The sequence below is a fragment of the Desmodus rotundus genome, chromosome 5, assembly GCF_022682495.2.
Source record: "Desmodus rotundus isolate HL8 chromosome 5, HLdesRot8A.1, whole genome shotgun sequence".
Taxonomy (NCBI): domain Eukaryota; kingdom Metazoa; phylum Chordata; class Mammalia; order Chiroptera; family Phyllostomidae; genus Desmodus; species Desmodus rotundus.
In genome coordinates, this window is record NC_071391.1 from 70,283,489 (window position 1) to 70,304,855 (window position 21,367).

General features: G+C 38.3%; 1 protein-coding gene across 1 annotated transcript in view; it reads right to left on the reverse strand.

Annotated features, from left to right (window-relative positions):
- Positions 1-10,755: 10,755 nt before the first annotated feature.
- The window catches only part of CEP57 (centrosomal protein 57), a 47,456-nt gene continuing 36,844 nt past the window's right edge, over positions 10,756-21,367 (reverse strand). Inside the window, exons 7-11 of the mRNA XM_024574598.4 lie at positions 19,950-20,057; positions 19,369-19,446; positions 13,390-13,631; positions 12,928-13,072; positions 10,756-11,277 (exon numbers count right to left, since the gene is read on the reverse strand). Of these exons, the coding sequence (XP_024430366.2) occupies positions 11,044-11,277; positions 12,928-13,072; positions 13,390-13,631; positions 19,369-19,446; positions 19,950-20,057 (807 nt within the window). The 3' untranslated portion in view covers positions 10,756-11,043. The remainder of the gene's footprint in view (positions 11,278-12,927; positions 13,073-13,389; positions 13,632-19,368; positions 19,447-19,949; positions 20,058-21,367) is intronic.

Genomic DNA, 21,367 nt, shown 5'->3' on the forward strand with positions numbered 1-21,367 from the left:
TCCACACTGGGAATGTTTCTGATTTTAAAAGAGAAATGCTGTCTATTTTGGTGTCTGGTAAAATCAAAATACAAACCACTTCGAAAACATACCTCTTGAAGGAAGAGAGCTTATCGCACAGACAGGGAGGAGCACCAGTTTTCAAATCAGCACTGAAGTTCCCTGGCGTTCTACACACTTCAGTCTCCTGACAGATCACACTGATAGTCCTTGCCCTATCACAGATTTCTCTTCCTTTGTGGTAGTGATCTACTTAAGAGCAGTCTTTAAACACCCACATTCCTCATATATGATAAGGCAAAGTCTTGAGGATGTTATGGTGCCGTAGTTGAAAAATACTGTTACCATCATTTGTGTACTTGTTTAACATGTATCATTAGATAGCTGTGCAAAATGGTGCCTTAGGGAGGTGCTTGGGGGAGGCTGCAGAGGAGAAAGGAGCAGCTGTCCAGGACTTCAAAGAATTCCATGTCCTTCAGATTAGTTTCCATTTGACCAACAACTAGGAACATCATGACCAAACATTGTAGAAACTCATTATCTGCCCTACTTTAGATTTGTTTTTTGTGTGAGTGTATTCGAACACAGAAGTTATTTGGTAAGTTTTCAGGCAATATTTTAAAAAGTTTACTAGGATTGACTTTTTTCTGAGGTCTGTATAAATTGCTTATGGTGAGAAGCACTATGTTGAAATTTCACATGAAATATTCTACTATTACTCTCCTTTGCAAATTCTGTAATTCCACTGAATGACGAAGTCTACCAAAGAGCTTATTGCATGTACAATGTGTTACAGTCTCAGTGCCAGCAAGGGAGGCCCTGCTTCAGTGTCCACCTGCTGCAGGAGAGTTCAGGGCTGGCATGAACGTTGACTTCTTGATGTCTGTTTGACGCTACAAAAGAGCCGTATGTTATGCACTGTAACAAAGGAGCTTCTTGTCCCTTGGGTCTTTAATTAAAAAATGTCAACTGACTTTTAAACTTTGTTCTTGTTCTAGTTATTTACCTTAAGTTTCTTTTGCAGAAATGTTATTTGGAAACTTTTTTGAGGAAAGTAGTGTCTCCTAGCATCTCCTTCAAATAAATGTTCATTTCTTCTAATACACAAATCAAACAATACTAAAAAATACACTATTTTTTCACTTGTTAATTTACTATAGTCTGAACCTTAGCCCTGCTCCTCTTGGTCTATGCAAAAGTGGTGCCAAACTAATTTGGTCATCATGAGAAAGTCTCTTAAGAAAACTTATGCCCTGGCTGGTGTAGCTCAGTGGATTGAGCACAGGCTGCAAACCAAAAGGATGCTGGTTCGATTCCCAGTCAAGGCACATGCCTGGGTCCCCCAGTGGGGGCCCAGTGGGCCAGGTCCCCAGTGGGGGCCATATGAGAGGCAACCACACGTTGATATTTCTCTCTTTCTCCCTCCCTTCCCCTCTCTCTAAAAATAAATTTAAAAAATCTTTAGGAAAAAAAAAAAACTTAAAACAATATTTAAGTGAGCAGTCTATGGGTATTAAAGCTAAGTTTTTTCTATTTCAAATATTTATAAATCCATTCTCTCCTTTCCATTCCACCATGTTCCTTACTTAAGCTTCTGTCATCCGGGTCACGTGATGACTGCACTGCACCCTTGGACCCCCAGGTCATCCATCATTGCGTCCCAAAGCGGGTGAACTGGACCTAGTAGGAGGCTACAGAGCCAGGGGAGTCTCACAGGCGGTGATGGTGGTAAACTTTCTAGCAGAGGAAGTGGAAGGAGAAAGGGGTGAGGGAAAGTGCCCAGTCGTGTGGACTACAGCCAAGGGCCCACTGCTCTTCAGCAACACCTGGACCCCTGAGACCTCTCTGGGCACGAGAAGACGACGATACCTGAAGGGACACGTTTCCTGCTGTCATCCCCTGGATTCTAGGACTCGCCCAAGCAAGGATCTCCCTACTGGGCTGTGGGCACACCCAAAGCCCCAAGTGCTAATAAGCACACACCTCCCCCAACTCCCACCAGCCTTGTTTTTTTTTAAGCCATCATTTTAATGCTCACATTTTCAACTTTACCTGGTCAGCTTCAGTAAGAGAAACAAAAACTTACACTATAGCACCACCTTCTGGAAAATGAACTTCTCATCGCCCATCTGTTGAACTGGTAGAATAAAAGTAAACAAGCGAAGCCTTACCTAAACCAAAAAGGTGTTCACTACCCAAAGGTAGCAGAGGCACACTTTTTCAAACATTGATGAAAAATCTTGGTAATATGACACTATAAAAAGAAAAACTTCAGCAAACCGAAAGACACAATATTATGGTCAAACTGGTAAAGAATTCAAAATAGCTCTTATGATGAAAGCTACAAGAAAAGGCAATTCAGAAAAGCAATTCAATGAACTCGAATAATAATGAACAGAAGCAGTACTTTACCAAAGAGATTGAAATTCTAAAGAAAAACAACTGGAGTTGATGAGCTCAATAAATGACAAGAATGCATTATAAAGTATTGCAGAGATCAGATGGAAGAGAAAATATATTAGCTGGAGGATAGGGATTTAGAAACTATTTAGGTGAAAAAGAACAAACAACAAAAATTCTTTACCCCTGGCTGGTGTGGCTCAGTGGATTGAGCACTGGCCTGCAAACCAAAGGGTCCCCAGTTTGATTCCAGTCAGGGCACATGCCTGGGTTAGGGGCCAGGGCCCCAAGTAGGAGGTGTGCAAGAAGCAACCACACATTGATGTTTCTCTCCCAACCTTCTTTCTAAAAATAAAATCTAAAAAAAGGTTTTTTTAAAGTGAAGAAACACTACAAGAGTCATCAGACTCTACTGGAAAAGCCAACGTAAGATTAATGGGTATGACAGGAGGAGAGAATGCAGAACATTTAAAGAAATAATAGCTAGAATTTCCCAAAGCTGTGGAAGAAACAAGGTATACAAATGCAAGAAGCTAACGGAATAGTTTATTATCTCAATGCATAAGACCTTCTCTAAAACACAGTGAAATTGTGAAAAGTCAATGATAAAGAATTTTAAATGCAGCAAGGAAAAAAGAGACAGTAACATACAAAGGAACTCCCATTAGGCTGTCCACAGATTTCTAAGCAGAAACTCAGCAGGAGAGAGTAGAATGACATATTCAAAGTATTGAAAGACAAAAATTGCTACCCAACACTCTCAAGCCAAGTTATCCTTCAGATATGCAGGAGAAATAAAGGTTTTCCCAAACAAAAAGTGAGGAAATTCACCATCTGTCTCATAAGAAATGTTGAAGGAAGGTCTTCAAACTGAAATGAAAAGACAAATGTACACAAGACTATTACTAAAGTGATAATCAGATTGAGAACTGGAACTCCTTTAGAATAGCAGCATAAACAATTATAGCGTAAAAGTTGAGAGCATTAAAAATAACTATGGCTACTACAATTTAACAAATTCACAGAATAAAAAGATAATTTGCAAATAAGTGGAAGCACATACAGTATTAATAGATAGGAAGAATTAACATTAAAATGTCATACTACCGAAAGCAATCTACAGATTCAACACAATTCCTATCAAGATTCCAATAACGTATTTCACAGAACTAGAATATTTCAAAAGTGTATGTGGAATGATAAAAGGCCCCACACAGCAACAGCAATCCTGAGAAAGACAAGTTTGGAGGAATCACACTACCTACTATCTAGCTATACTATAAGGCTATAGTAATCAAAACAGCATGATAATAGCATGAAAACAGACTTCTGGTCAAGATGGTGATCTAGGCAAACATGGCTCGCCTCTTTGCTCAACCACATCAAAATTACAACTAAAATATAGAACAACCATCATTCAGAACCATCAGAAGTCAAGCTGAATGGAAGTCTGACAACTATGGAATTAAACCACATCCAGACTGGGTAGGAGGAGTACAGATAAAGAACGGGATGGTCCCACACCCATGTGTGGTGGATAAAAATTCAGGAAGGATATCTTGGGAACAAAGAGTCCCAGCCCCACACCAGGCACCCATTCCAGGGTTCCAGTGCCTGGAAAATAAGTCCCCACAACTTCTGGCTGCAAAAACCAGCATGGATTGAGTTGGTGGAAGAAAATTCTAGAGCCTCAAGCAGTTCCTCTTAACCCACACACAGACCCACCTAGTCAGACTCACTCCGTCTGAGCTCCAGCACCAGGGTAGCAACTTGAAAGGCACCAGTGCTATGCAGGGAAAAACTGAAGTCTGGCTTCAAGGCGAGCAGATGACTGTCCCTTTTCTAAACCCTCCCCCCACAGAGCTAGTAAGCTAGTGCCATATCTGAGACTCCATCAACCTGGCTAACACTGATCTGCCTTGGAGATCCCCAGAGACTCGAATCGGCCCATCCAAGCTGCTTTTCCATATGAATGGCTGGACTTGGCTCATGCTTCACAACTTCCTAAATCCTATCAAACAAGCAACAGGTAGCTCCAGTGAGCCCCAGGCCCAGCACTAGCAGCAGCCAGTTTAGATTCACAGCTTGGCTTCACCTGGGAACCTCCAAGCCCAGCACAAATAGCAGCCATCTCAGATTGCTTTATAGTAAGGGTGTCAAACTCATTTTCACCAGAGGCCACATCAGCCTCACAGTTGCCTTCAAAGGGCCAAATGTAACTTCATGACTGTATAAATGTAACTACTCCTTAACTAGGGGCAAGGAACCTGGGGCTTCTGCCGGGTAGAAACAAAGTGCCGGGCCAGATAAAACAAGGTGGAGGACTGGATTCAGCCCTCGGGCCTTGTGTTTGCCACCTGTGCTTTATAGCTTAGGCAGGGTGGCCCTGGGCAAAACATAGGTGGGGGCTGACATTGACCTCTGCCACCTGGGAAACCCCAGGGCCAGCACACCCAGTAGACAGCTACAGACCATGTCAGAGCACCACCACCCTGCCCCTGCACGGCTGATCCTCCACGGAAGGCGGAGGTTGGTGGTCAGTAGTCACAGCCAGTCCTGGCAGCTGACTGCCCTGGGTAAATCCACCCCATTGATCTACCAACAGCAACCAAGGCTCAACTACAAGAGGAGCGTGTATTCAGCCCACACAAAGGGCACAAGTTGAGTACCCAGCTTGGGTAAGAGGGGAAGCTGTGCCAGTGGACCCTACAGAACACCTACTACATTAGGCCAGGCAACAAGATAGAGTCAAAGCAGCTCTGCCTAATACATAGAAACAAACACAGGGAGGCCCCACAATGAGCAGACAAAGAAACATGGCCCAAATGAAAGAACAGATTAAAACTCCAGAAAAAGATCTACCGTATTTTTTGGACCATAAGAATGCACCTAAGGTTTTAGAGGAGGAAAATAGGAAAAAAAAATTTTTTGAAGCAAAAAATGTGGTGAAATATTCAATAACATCCTTTAAAGCAGAAATCCTATAGCAAGCCAGGTGAGCTACATTTGGACTATAAGACACACCCCCATTTTCCTCCCAAATTTGGGGGGAAACGGTGCGTCTTATAGTTCGAAAAATATGGTAAGTGAAATGGAGAAAAGAAATCTGTAAGATGCAGCATTCAAAACACTGGTTATAAGGATACTCAAGGAACTTAGTGAAGAAAACAACAGCATAAAAACAATCCAGTCAGAAATGAAGGATGCACCAATTAAAATAAAGAACAATTTACAGGGATACAACAGTTGAATGGATGAAGCTGAGAATCAGATCAATGATTTGGAACATAAGGAACCAAAAAACAGTAAGAACAAGAAGAAAAAAGAATCCAAACAAATGAGGATAATATCAGCAGCCTCTGGGACAACTTTAAGCATTCCAACATTTGCATCACAGCGATGGCAGAAGAAGAAAAAGATCAAGAAATTGGAAATTGAAAAATCTAATGAAAGAACACTTCCCTAATTTGGTGAAGGCAATAAACATGCAAGTCCAGGAAGCACAGAGTCCCAAAGAAGATGGATGCAAAGAGGCCCGCTCCACGATACATCAAAAGTAAAATGCCAAAGGTTAAAGATAAAGAGTATATTAAAAGCAGCAAGAGAAAAGCAGTCAGTTACCTACAGGGGAGTTCCCATAAGACTGTCAGCTGATTTCTGAAAAGAAACTGCCTGCTAGAAGAGATAGGCAAGAAATATTCAAAGTCACGAAGAGCAGGGAGCTACAGCCAAGATTGCTCTACTTAGCAAAGATTCATTTAGAATCAAAGGGAAGATAAAGATCTTCCCAGACAAGAAAGAAAATTAAAGTTCCTCATCATTAAACCATTATTATATAAAATGTTAAAGGGATTTCTATATTTAAGAAAATATAGAAAGATTTCCGGCCAAGATGGAGCCACAGGTAGATACACTTTCCCTCCTTGCACAACCAAAAGGACAGAACAAATTTAAAAACAAAAAAATAACCAGAACTGCCAGAAAATTGAACTGTATCAAAGTCCTATAACCAAGGAATTAAAGAAGAAACATTCATACAGACCGGTAGGAGGGTGGAGACGCGCAGCCGGAATGGAGAGGACTCAGGGCAAGGCAGCAGCTGGAGGACGGAGTTGGGAAGGCAGAAGGTGGTGAAGCAGGAGGCCCCACATTTGTGTGCAAACTGGGAAGAACAACTGGGGAGCAAGAGAGACCTCACAACCGATGGCTCCGGCATGGGGAAACAAAGCCTGAAAACCTCTGACTGAAAAACACCTGTGGGGACTGAGGCAGTGGGAGAAACTTCCAGCCTCCCAGGTGAGTTTGATGGAGAGACCCACAGGGTCCTAGATCGTACACAAATCCACCCACCCAGGAATTAGCACTAGAAGGGCCCAATTTGCTTGTGGGTAGCGGAGGAAAGCCAGCCTTATAGCTGAGCAAGAGGCACCGTTCCCTCTCAGACCCCTCCTCACATACAGCACAACTCAGTGGCATGGGTTGCCCTGGCAAATACCTAAGGCTCTGCCCCTTACTATGTAACAGGCTTGTCAGGACAAAAAAATAAAAGGCCCAAGTGAAAGAACAGATCAAAGCTCCAGAAAAAATACAACTAAATGATGGATAGACAAGCTATCAGATGCAGAGTTCAAAATACTGGTAATCAGGATGCTCACAGAAATGGTCAAGTATGGTCCCAAATTAAGAGGAAAAAAGTGAAGGCTATGAAAAGTGAAATAAAGGAAAATATACAGGGAACCAGCAGTGAAGGAAAGGAAGCCAGGACTCATATCAACGATTTGGAACTAAAGGAAGAATAAACATTCAACTAGAACAGAATGAAGAAGAAAGAATTCAAAAAAAAAAAAAAAGAGAGGCCTAGGAACCTCCGGCACTACTTTAAATGTTCCAACATCCAAACCATAGGGGTGCCAGAAGGGGAAGAGGAAGAGCAAGAAATTTAATACTTTTTTGAAAACATAATGGAGGACTTCCCTAATCTGGCAAAGGAAATAGACTTCCAGGAAGTTCAGAGTTCCAGAACATTTGGACCCAATGAAGCACACACCAAGGCACATCATAATTTCATTACCCAAGAAAATAGATAAGGAGAATCTTCAAAGCAGCAATTTCATTACCCAAGATAATAGATAAGGAGAATCTTCAAAGCAGCAAGAGAAAAGGAGACAGTTACTTACACATGAGTTCCCATTAGACTGTCAGCTGATTTCTCAAAGGAAACCTTGCAGGCAAGAAGGGGCTGGAAAGAAGCATTTGAAGTCTTGAAAGGCAAGGACCTACATCCAAGGTTACTCTATCCAGCAAAGCTATCATTTAGAATGGAAGGGCAGATAAAGTGCTTCCCAGAGGGGTTCATCATCACCAAGCCCTTATTATATGAAATGTTGAAGGGACTTATCTAAGAAAAAGATAATCAAAACTATGGACGGTAAAATGACAACAAACTCACAACTATCAACTGAACCTAAAACAAAACCAAAAACAAAGTGAACAAGTAGAGGAGGAACAGAATCACAGGAATGGAGATCACATGGAGGGTTATCAGCAGGGAATAAGGTACAGGGAATAAGGTACAGGGAATAAGCAGCATAAATGGTAGGTACAAAATCGACATGGGGAGGTTAAGGATAGAATAGGAGATGGAGAAGCCAAAGAACTTGTATGTATGACCCATGGACATGAACTAAGTGGGGGAACGATGGTGACAGGGGGGTTGCAGGGCTTAGGGGAATAAAGGTGGGGGGGATGGGGAATGGGACAACTGTAAGCATAATTAATAAATTTTTTAAAAAACCCAAAATATACTTTAGCTCATACAACTTGAAACCCCCAACAATCTGATTTTTTTTAAAAAGAGGGCAGAACTTGAGACATTTCACCAGAGAATATTGAAGCTTTATGTTTTATAACTATAAATATCTATGAATATTTGTTGTACAGGTGTTATTTTTTATGATCAGGAATATAAAATTTAAAGACCAGTTTATATGTAGTTAAGTTGAAGCTCCTTAGTAGCCTCCTGTGACTTACCTTTTCTCTGTATCCTTGAACTTTTATGTACCAGTACTACTTAGCTAGTCAATTCTATTTAACTGCAGATTCTTGCCTCCTTGCTTGTGTTCATTTCATCCTATTGACCTGAAACTGTTCCCCCTTGTGGCTAATTCCTGTTCTCTAGTGTTCAGGCATCATTTCCTCCTCCAGGAAGGACGGTACTCCAGATCAGTACCATCTCTGCCACGCGCCCCCTCCCTCTGTGCTCCTGGAACAGTGTGAACACGCTATCACTACTGTATTCACATTGTATTGAAATGAAAACGAGGGGGGACCACCGTCCAATAAACAAGAATTATCCTCCAGAGGGCAGGCCCCTTGTAGTACAGGCTCCCCCGCTAAATGAGTGTTCAAGGGGCCCATCTGTATCACTGTATCAGCTGGCGTTGTTGTGAGAGGAAGCATTTGGCTTCTATAATTGTTTTTGAAGACTCACCAGCATTTGCCCATTTCATAATGGATGATTTCTGAGCTCACCTGCCCACACCATGCTGAGCATTCAGCAGTTTTTGACCCAAAGTGGCCTGACCCCTGTGCTCCACCCTCCCTATTCACCTAATCTCACACCAAGCAACTTTTTATTGTTTCCCCGCATGAAAAAAATCCTCAAAGAGAAATGTTTTGCTGAGGTGGATGAGGTGAAACAAAAAAATGGCAGAACCAGTGAAAGGAATAAAAAATTGACGAATTCAAAAACTGTTTTGAGCTGTAGAAAAAAGTCTTGATAGGTGTATTGTGTCAAATGAAGAGTTCTTTGAAGGTGACTTAAGTTTAAACATGTAAGATTACACAAACAGAAGTGGACAAATGAAAACATAATTCTCTGCTGTAATCTCTCAAATAAGCCAGCTGAAGTGTATTTCCTGGTTTTCAATTTTCACTTGAGTGTATCAAAAGCTAATGTGGATATTTCTGTTTGACTTCTGAGGGGTGGAGTGGATTTTATCAACATTAAACCACTCTCTAAATAGGATGTGGAGCCACTACAATGCAAGTGAGGGCTACACAATTTAATGACCTGAAATTCAAACATAAAGGTAACAAAAGTTTTAATATTTAAAAAGGTGGTTGAAACACAAGAAATATTTTCCATTGCACAGAGCAGTGATTCCCTGGGTCTATGGACTCACTGTTATGAATTCGATGAAGACACAAACCTGCCCACCAGAAAACTGTACATGCGAGCAAGAGTATACCATACGATTTCAGGAGATTCCCAAACATCCCCAAATCTAAAGACCCTAAAGGAAGAACTCTGTTGAAAAATAATTCAATAAGCCTTAGTGTCCAGACAACCACTACGATTCATGCTGATTATCTAGATAAAATCCTAGAAATCTATTTCAATCCCAGAGGAGTCATAAAAAGAATCTCTTTAATATGTGGTTAATGTGTTCCTTAGTACTCTTACCTTATATACCAGGAGATAATTCAATTTTCTTGGGCTTAATTTCCATGTAAGCATGAGAAAGGCAAGTAAATTATGTACTAAACACCATATATTCTTATTATTTCTCATAATGTTAATTTCCTATTTAGAAAAGCATTTTTTGAAGATACTATAACAAACAAAGCCTTTATTAACAGGCTGTTAAGGAAAATTTCAGTGTTTCCTTAAAAAAAGCTGCTTTATTGACAAGTGGCAAATTTATAAAAAGTTAACATGTCTTAATATATTCAAGATTGATTTACATCATTAACATAATGACAACTGCATGTGTACAGTTAAGACTGCACTCATCCTGTACCCCAATGAAAGCATCTAAAGGGTTCTTCATAAAGTTTAAAACCCATAATGCTTTGAACCGAATGGCATGATTAGACACGTACTATATAAAAACAACAAATGCATGTTTTACAACACCTTCCCTTTCTCGCTTGATTCCAGAACCTCATTTACTTCATTAACAATTTGTTCATACTTTAAAATATTCTTTTATAATCTTCACAGTTAATTGACTTAAAATGAAAGCCATGGGTCTTCCAAAAAACTTTAACAGTGGATTAAAAATCAATACGAGTGTATTCAATATGGATTGATGTTTGAAATGTCAAAAATCAAAACAATCTTCTTAAATATGTATAAATATTTAAATATAGAAAAACTCCATCAAAAGTCAAAACAAAGTATATTTAATGGTTATAGGAGAAACTAGATATAGGCAATTCATGCCACGGGAAGATTTAAAAATGAGACTTTTCAAGCAAACATTGCCTATGGGACAGCCTCACATTTTGATAATTTAAACCTAATTTTACTTAGACATACAAAGAACTATTTCAAAAAATCACACCCACAAGTAAAAAATTGGTAATTTGTTTACAAAGCACAATATTTCGGTACAGCAAATTCATCTCAAAGAAACAGAGTACGTGTGGCTTCTTTGCTTTTAAAACTCCCCCGATTTCCATTTAGATGGTTTAACATTCAGTCGTGATGGGTAACACAAGACTGTGTAAATGTAGAAAGCATGGGCCCCTTAACACCTATTGATTCCAACATAAGAGGATGAGACCTGGAAAGCAAATCGTCAACATTTGATTGATGAGGTACACATTATCTGAATAAAATTTATGACCTGGTAGCAGTCAGTAATCCCAACTCAAATTACTGCTTTGTAATGAACTCTGTATGGTTTGCATGTCCTTCAATAACTGAAGGTTTTTCCTGCTTTTTTCTCCAGGTCTGAGTTTGGTAAAGTCCTTCTTGTTTGTGGTCCCTGTGATTCCAGAAGAACGGCTGCTGCTATTTCCTTCTTCGTCAAGAGTCTTTTTGCTGGTTCTTAATTCCCTTTTCTGCTTCTCTGTCTTCTGTTTCTCCAGCTATACCAAATAACCAAGTCAGAGAAAAAGGCGAATTTAATGAAACTCTGTGACAACCAGTACTTTAACAATTAAAACGCAAACAATATTCAGGGTTTCCTTTTTTTAAAGACTTCAAAACTCTATTGTACTAGTTACTTACTACTTAGTGCTTAAACTACACAGTGGCCGCCGAACAAGGAAACGAGAGTGAACACGTTAATCCTGGGGCAGCATCAGGAGTGGGGCACTGCCGCCACAGTGAGTGGTGCGCAGCAGGGCGAGTGAGCGGTAAGAGGGCCCGGGGGCAGATCTCATGGAGGAGGAAAAGATCTGACACGGGAAATGAAGGAGAGGGGAAAGGCATTCTGGTTTGAGCAGGTAAGGACGCATATCCCAGATGGATAGAGAAGTAGTGGTAATGAATGACAGTAATACTGTGAAATGGATTTTTATTTTATTTCACTGTTATTAGATAATTCAATTGACAACAGGGGAGCTGTATTTTTACTTTAGCTGCTGACTAGATAGAAATTGCTGCTGGCATGTTGGTGCTCCATTGGAGAGAACGCTATCAAGTCTGATACAAGACAGAGATTAGATCATTATTCCTACAGGAACCATATTTATTTTTTTTTTAAACAAACTTTAAAAAAGTGCTTAAAATCTTAGGTTTTGGAGTTAAAAAGACCCAAGTTGGCATCCTAGCTGAGCTATTTAACACTAAGCTTAGTATGTCCTTGGGCAAGTTACTTAATTTCATTTAGGATATGTCTACCTCCTGGGAAACTTAGCTCCAGTTTTCTCATCTATGAAATGACATAATACATGTACTTCACAAGCCTTCTATGACAAATAGATGCGACGACATGTGCGAAGCACTGCACTGTGCCTATTACATAGCGACCTAGTAGTAAGTGTCGGCCAAACCTGTTGTGCTGTCAGTCTTCTCCATTTCAGTTGGTGGTCACTCACCACCCTCCCCCTCCACATGAGATCCAGATGCAAGTAGCCTTGACATTTCCACTTTCAAAACATACTTCTCAAATCCGTCTGCTTCACTGATGGCCTCTGACGGAGGCAGGCCTAATGGTCTCACTGGGCCCTCAGCCTCTAGGCACCGCCCCCACGAGCCTCCTCGCAGTCACTGTCATCTCTCACGTACGCGAATCGCTACCTCTCTCTCCAGACGAAAACTCTGGAGTGTGGCTTCCTACTGCACTCAGTAGATAACTAAACAAATGGTTGTTTTATTAATTTAATGTAATTAGTAACAACTGACTTATTCCTTTAGAAATGAGAATTTCTAGGTGCTTTAAAAAAAAAACCTGGGTTAACTTAGAACCATTTATATTCATCACAGAAATTAAAAGTTTATTCATGTAAACATAAAGATCAGAATATGAAACAAGTTCAGTATTTAAAAGATGTATTTTAGATTATAAAAATCTATTCTAAGAGACCACAAGACAGTGTCTTTTTTCCCAGCCCACTTAACACCAATTCTTAATAATAAATCGAATTAACAAATGTCTACAGTAAAAAAAGACTTGCTTTAGCTCCCTATCTATGATACATTCACAATGTCATCAATTACTGTATTTGAAGACAGGGCTGTTTGTTTGTTTTCTTTTTTAATCATTAGAAACAAGTAAAGGGAACCTGAGTTACCTGGGCTTGGTATTTTCGAACTTTAGTTATTTGATTGGCTTTTGCCTCCATCCTTCCCACTAAGGTCTCCAGTTCGCACTCTAAATTGTCTTTCAGTTCAGCGGTCGGTGATTCTTGGATAAGTTTTGCAAGCTGCTGGTGATCACTACATGGAAACAAAGGTAGGGCTTGGTTGAGTTTCCTATGTTTTCATGGTTAGGTCCCACACGTCAATCACCGTGGGTCCAGTACTCTCTGCATTAAAAAACGTCTCCATTTTTGTAACAGAGTCACACATTTACAAATTACCATGGTAATAGGAGTTGCATTTGCTAAAATCCTAATAAGTTGCTCAGTGGTAGGTGCAACTATTGTGTTCCACAAATATTTGTTGAACAAACAAAAGATACGACTAGTGAAGTCATCAAAGTTAAAACATTCTACAATTAAATGTAATTAAAAAATAAAAAGTCTAAAACTCACAAGCTCATTTGCCCAAATTCATCTTGTAAAGTCTGTAAGACCTCTGACAACTCTTCATTAATGCTGCTAGAGGAGGGAGGCGTCGCTGACAACTTCTTACTTTTACCACCTCGTGCAGACGCCTGCTTTGCCAGGGGAACGCTGTTGACGACTCGGTCATTGCACAAGACTTTACTGTGCTGCTTCATGAGATGCAGGACATGCTGAACATTGGCTACCACGGCATGACTGGGACTGGTGGACTGAAGAAAAATGAAGAGAAGTAATTCAAAGCCATCTTTTTTACTCCCCAACCTTGGTAAAAAAGAGCCCCCACCTCCCCTCCAATATGTCTCCTAGTGTAGTTAAATCAATAACCAAATCTTATGGATTTAACATTTGAAATATCTCCTATCCTTTTATTCTCCACCTTACTGTCAATTCGCTTGATTTATGCACCCACCTCTATTAGCCATAGGAAAAATATCCTCACTGGTCTCTCTGCTCCCAGCCTCTCCAGTCTCTAACTCCATAGTACTACCGGCTATCCTAAAATATTATTCTGATTATGTTGTTCTCCTATTTGAAATCCTCTGCTGTTAAGCCCCCTGGTTCCAAACTCAATATAAAAAACAAGGTCCTACATCAAACGAGCCGCAATTTATGTTTCCTAGCCTCAGGTTCCATCTCCTAATTTCTCTCCATTATCTGAATAAACCGTATTTGTACATGCCATTTTATCTTGTGTGACATTTTTATACCATTCTTTAAAACCTAGTTCAAATATGTAATTTTTAAAGATTCCCTTAAAACCTCCAGGTAATTAATTTGTCCAACTCAGATCCCTTATGGCCTTTAGTACTATCACAGCGCGCATCGCCCTATCCTGCACTTACGTCTGTCTCACCTACTAACAGAGTGTGCACTCCCAGGTGACAGGGACTGTGACTGCACTCATCTCTATCCTCAAATAGCAGAAAGCACTAAGGTCATGTTTGTCACATAATCAACACAGAAAACCTGGTAGCTTTCTCAAAAGTTTTGTTTTGAACACTAGACAGTAATTTTAACATGCTATTTCAACTCATAAATCAATGGATGGTCTAACTTGGCTCTAAAAGAATCATCCAGATAACATATTTGAAATGCAGATTACTAGGCAGCACTCCAAACTCAATCAGTGTGGGGTCATGGACTGGAAATACTTATTTTTAAGACTGCCAAGTTGACTCTGAGGTTTGGAAACCATTGTGCTAAGCTAAATATACTTTCTTTTCTAATCCTAGTTTCTTTTGTTAGGTAGTAAATTGATTTCGGCAATTTACAGAAAGAGGTATACATCACATCCAAGTGAACCTTATTCCAGGAATGCAAAGCTAATTCAAAATTTGACAATCACTCAGTGTAATCCAGCATCTTAACAGGATAAAAAATGTATAATCATATCATTTGATGAAGCATTTAAGAAAATCCAATACCCATTCTGCTCATTAACACTCAGCAAAGCATGAACAGAGGGAAATGTCCTCAAGTTGATAAAGAGCACTGACAAAGAAACTATACCTAATGTCATACTTATTGGTGAAAGCCAAATGCTTTCCCCTTAACATCAGAAAAAAAGGCAAGAATGTCCACTCTCATCACTCTTACACAATATAATACTGGAAATCCTAGCCAGTGCAGTAAGGCAAGAAAAGGAAATAAAAGGCATACAAATTAAAAAGGAAGAATTTAAACTGTCCCTATTTAGAGATAACATGATTCTGTACATCGTGAATCTTAAGTAATCCAAAAAATAATTCCTGGGAATAATAATTCAGCAAGGTAACAGCATGTAAGACCAACATACGAAAACCAAATATACTAGCAATGACCACGCAGAAACAGAAATTAAAACCAAATACAATTTACAATGTTCCCCTCAAACTTAGTATAAAGCATAAAACTAATAAAACACATGGAACTATTATGTCAATGACCATACAACACTGATAAAAGAAATCAAAGATCTAAATAAATGATAGACATACTGTACACATGGGCTGGAATATTCAACCAGAATGTCAAATCTCCCCAAACTGATCTACAAATGTAACACAATTCCTATTACAATCCAGTGAGATTTCTTTTTAAGATAGAGACAAGTTTATTTTAAAATTCATATGTGGTGGCAAAGGAACTAGAAAAGCTAAAACAATTTTGAAAAAGAGTAAGATAGGAGGAATCACTTTCCCTGATGTCAAGACTTACTATACAAAGCTACAGTAATCAAGGTAGTGTGTACTGGCGAAGAGGTAAGCACATATATCAAACAGAATAAAAAGCGAATCTTGACCTAACAGCTTCATATTACATATAAAAATCAAGTGGATCACTGATTTAAATGTAAAATACAAAACTATAAAACACAGATGGAAACATAAGTGAAAATCTATACAACACAGGCCTAGGCAAAGAGTTCTTAGACATGACACCAAATGCATGATCCATAAAACCAAAAATTCAATTAATTACACTTTGTCTACTACTGGGAGAATATATTTGCAAACCACATATCCTAAGCATGCCCGGTACCTACAATATGTATTATAAAGAACCCTGAAAACCTAACAGTAAAAAAGAAAATCCAATTAAAAAGGGCAAAATATATAAATAGATATTTTGTTAGATATATGGGTAACACATAAGCGCGTGAAAACAATGTTCAAATATCATCAGTCATTAGGGTAATACAAATCAAAATCACAGTGAGGTCTCACAAAATACTAATCAGAATAGTTGAAATAAAATGTGATAATACCAATATTAAATGGTGAGAAAAACTGCATCTTTCACACACTGCTACTAGGAATGTAAAACGATACAGCTACTTAAAAATAGTTGGGATGGTTTCTTTAAAAACTAAATATACACTTACCATACAATCCAACAAACAAAATCCTGAATATTTATCCCAGAGAAATAAAAAAATATGCCCACACAAAACCCTGTACATGAATGTTCATACTGGTTTTATTTGTAAACGCCAAAAACTGGAAACAACCCAAATGTCCTTCAATGGGACAATGAATGGGTAAAACAAACTGTGGTGCGTCCGTACTATGGAATACTACTTGGCAATAGAAGAACTATGAACACGTAATAATTTGATGGATCTGAAGGGAATTATGCTGAGTGAAAAAGTCAATTCCAAAACATCCCATAATTGTATACTTCCATTATATAACATTTTGAAGTGACAAAATTGTAGATATGATATGGTGGTGGCTACACAAATATACATGATAAAACTGCAATGACCTGTGTTTGCATATTTGCACGCGCACACACACACACACACGGAGGAGTACATGTAAAAGTACGGAAACCTGAAAGGTCTGTGCATTGTACTGATGTTAATCTCCTGGCCTTGATACTGTACTTCAGTTAGGTACTATGTTACTATTGGGGTTAAGCAGGATGAATGGTAAACAGGACCATTTTATATTATTTTTTGCAATGTCCTATGAATTTATAATCATTTCAAAATAAAAAAGTTAATCCATGTTTTATCAAGATAATTTAAATCCAACTACAATCAAATGGTTTAGAAATGGTAACTCCTCTTGCAAGTTACAATGTCATCAATACAACCTTGATTACCAGAATACAAATTCATGTCTCATTCACAAGTTTAGACATTGACATACATGTAAAAATGTGCTGAATATGGGAAATCACACTACAGCACTCATAACTTGTAATATGTATTCATCATACTAATTGCTTACATATACACTCTCAAGCAGTATATTGTTTTTGAAAATCTTTTGCCTGTTATTTTTCTGATTGCTATTTATTAATGTAATTTTATGTCTGTTGAATCTAGTAGTAAAACATTGGGACTTGTATTTTGTCTTTTTATTTTCATCTTCTAGTAATTCATTTTTGTTGCATTTTACAAAAGTATTGCTCTATGACAATGTATTATTAAAAATAAAAATTGGTCCTTCACTACGATAGTTTGAGAAACACCCAGCTAGGTGGCAGCACATTTTCAGTTGTTTGAATAATATTTCCCAAAGAATACACGTAACTTCAAAATGGGAGCTTGGACTGAAAAGCTCTGTCTTTGAACCTGTCTGCTTCAACCTTTGTATTAATGACATCAATGAGAATTACCAAAGATAGGCAATTAAATTTGGGAATAATATAAATATAATGGAAGACCAAACTCGATTCTAATCTAATGTGAGACTGGGTGAATCTATGCCTATAAAGCTTCATTTGATTAAAAAGTCCATATAAAAAAGTCAATTCCACAAGTACAGAACCCAGAGAGGCTGATGCAAAGATTCAGTAACAGATCTCTAATTTCAGTTGCCTACAGAAGCAAGGAGTGAAAGGGATGGGGTGGCTTCCTCCATAACATACATGATACGAGGCTGAGTTCAGAGACTATCCAGAACGTGACACAGACTATTGTGTGCGAGTCACACCACATTTGGAGGGCTACGTTCAACTTCGGAAGAAAAAGAGTGATGAGACAATAAAACAACTCATAAAGCACATCTTATGATTAAGAGCTGAGGAAAATGTTGTCTTTACTTATAACCTATTACAGAAGGTGAGAATAAAGATAAAGCTATCTTTAAAATTTTTTTAATTTTACAATACTCATGAGTTCATTTATGTTTCATGTGAATCCCTAAAAGTAGAAAAAGACCTATGAATAGAATTTATACAGTGACAGATTTCAACTCACTAAGAACTTACAAATAAAGCTGTCTAGAAATATGATGGGATGTCTGAGGTATAATGATGTCTCATGAGTAGGCAGATTTGAATAGAATATGCAATTATTATTCTGGATGTTTACATAATGAGAAGAGTGGACAGGGAAGTATGTAGTAGTGCGTCTCTAATCAAACTGAACATTGGACTGGGACTAGGGAGCCGTCAAAAAGATTTTCTAGACCTCACATCCAGAATATTTAGATTTAGTGGGATCGTAATCTGCTTTTTCAAATGCATACTCAGTGATCCTGATCAACTGGTCATCCCTTGAGAAACCTCTATTTCCAACCTAAAGCAAAGAGTCTATGGTGAAACAAAAGCAGCCTGGTAGGAGTAAAAGATCAAAAAAGTAACACAGGTCAACAGATAGTCTGCAATCCAACAAGAGAGTAAATTTCGGGTCAGGGAGAGCACAGGGCCGACAGCAGTAGTTTTTTCCAAGTGATCTGTGCCTCACACATTTACAGTGGGCAAGTGGGAAACCCGGGAAATAGTCTATTCCCCGAGCTTTCAGTGAGGATTTGATGGGGGACAGGGGAGATTAAAATTAAATAAATAAGGCAAATGAAATTAAAACTTACTCCCAAGGCCTCTTAAACTCACAATCTAGTTGGGTATTCAAGGCATCTACATGTGAAACCAATACAAGCAGTTAATCAAAAAGCGGTATAAACTAACATAGTGCTAAAGCACTTACTAGAAATTTCTCAGTACTTGCTGATAGGACAAAATTATCATCACTACATTTAAGCACTAAAAGAATATAAGATTCAAGCCCATGTGTAAGTGCTTCTTGGAGAATGAGTCTTATGAGTAATATGAAAGTGAGGATAAACAGAATGTGATTTTTATTTAAATATCTGTATCTAAATATAAATCAATAGGATTGATACTAAACATTCAGTGCTATAAACATACTATTTTATTCCCTTGACCCTTCTCTGCAACCACTTCTTCTCCAAACCAGTCTCCATTTTGTTAGTAAATTCCCTTCCCCAAACACTTTACCTGCTTTACAGCGTCCCCGTAGTCTCCCCTCTGGGCTTCCCCAATCCCATAAAACCTCCTTCCATCTCATTCTCCCATCACTATGATCCGCAATGACCCACCATGATAACTGAACCAAAAATGTTTCCACCACTTACAGGTATACACACATATGAGTACATTTAATGCAAAGATCTAAATTATACAAAAAAAAAATCCAGAGTTCAATCAACTCACCTTTCCAGCTACAAATGGCATATCACCCAAGCATAATCTATAATGTGGTTGTGCAGCAAAATAATTCCTAGAAACTTTCTGAGTAGAGAAGAAAAAAAACCAATTTTACTCATATGACAATAAAAGCTGATTATACATGACTAACCTGAATCTTGAGCTTACTGCTGGTCTAATACTTGCCGCATCAATATTGGCATTATGGTCTCATGATCCTAATACTTGTCAACAAGCATCCTAGCCTAGGAAAGAAAAAACGGTACCTGACACTATAGCAGTTACAGTCTAGAGTTGCGTGTATAAAACACTTTAAGAGCAAAAGGTAATTCATGCAATACTGAGTATTAACTAACATTTATGCAGTGTTTTATAGTGCTAAAATGCTTTCATATATATTACCTCACTATCAGGGTAAAAACTGAGAAATAAATATTACTTATCTCCATTTTCCCAATGAAGAAACTGAGAATGAAGAAGATTTAATGTGCTCATCCAAGGTTGTAGTAACACATGGTTAATGAGTGTTTTCACATAAATTACACCCAACAATAATCAGTACTTTGACTTACTGGTTGTTTTCATACCTTTTCTGGTGGTTTTGACTTCTTTTTTTTAATTTTTCTTGCACTGGGAACACAAGAAGTTGCCTTATCTTCCAAGATAAGTCTATTTGTTTCTAGACCTGTCTGCAACTAGAAAAAATATGAGAGCCTAAAGTTAATGCTGTAGAAATAAAAGCTATGATTTGAGATTTGTCATGTAAAAGCCTGTAAAACCTACAGTAGTATCTGACTAAGAAATACATCATAGCTATATAACTATGTCTTGAACCAATCTGTCAATACCTGTCAAACATTTTAATCAATAACCAATATCTCAATTTACCTTGAAGTGCAGTGTTATAATTTGTCCTATTTTAGCCTAATTATTCGTAGTTGCTCCATAAATTGTAGGCAATGAGTTAAATACACTAAATCTACCTGCAAACTGATGCTTCAGAATTTTCTTCCTTTTGCACACAGAATCTACAACAGTGCCAGACACAAGAGCAGCTTGAGAATGAAACACATTTCTTCCTCTTTTAAAAACTCACACACTTAAAAGATAAGAAAAAGACTGAAAATTTAAGTCCAAGACAACTGGAAGGTATGTCAGCAAATATCAAGCCCCTTAGTCCAGAAGCTCAGTAACTACATTAAAAATAATCTCCATCTACATGGTAGAAATTCTACAAGCAATTACTAAGGATTTCAAATAAGGATGCTATTTTCTCTAAACCAACTTACAACTTTACTTAAAAAATTTAATACACACATACACATTCACAAGTTTATTAGTCTAGAATGTGGTTTTCCAACCTGCCTGTGTATCAAAAGTCTGAGGATTATGAGAAAAAGTCAGATTGCTTTTCTCCAGACCTCATGATTTTGAACCTTCCGGGTTTGGAAAATTTGCATTTAAAAGTATTTTAAAGTTCCTCGGGAAATTAAGATGGAGCTGAAACAAACATGTAGGACAAATGGATTAGTTAAAAGAAATACTGAGCCCTGACCAGTGAGGCTCAGTTGGCTGGACATCATCCTTTTGTAAACCAAAAGGTCGCTGGTTTGATTCCTGGTCAGGGCACTTGCCTGGGTTGTGGGTTCGACCCCTAGTTGGATCATGTATGAAAAGCAACCAATTGACGTTTCTAACATCGATGTTTCTTTCTCTCTTTCTCCCTCCCTTCCCCTCTCTCTAAAAATAAATAAATAAAATCTAAAAAAAAACACTGAGATCATTACTAATACTTCCCACAATGACTGAATTCTCTGGGGATAGGCTCTATTCAGTGACAAAGGTTCTCAGGAGCATCTAAATTTCCACACATTTAACAATGTTTATAAACAGCAAACTGATTAAATATAATTCAATGAACATGAAATTACTATTCTAGAAGACCTAAAAAGCCAATGAGTTTGAATAGTACACAAAAGAACAATTTTTTCCAATAATTTAACTT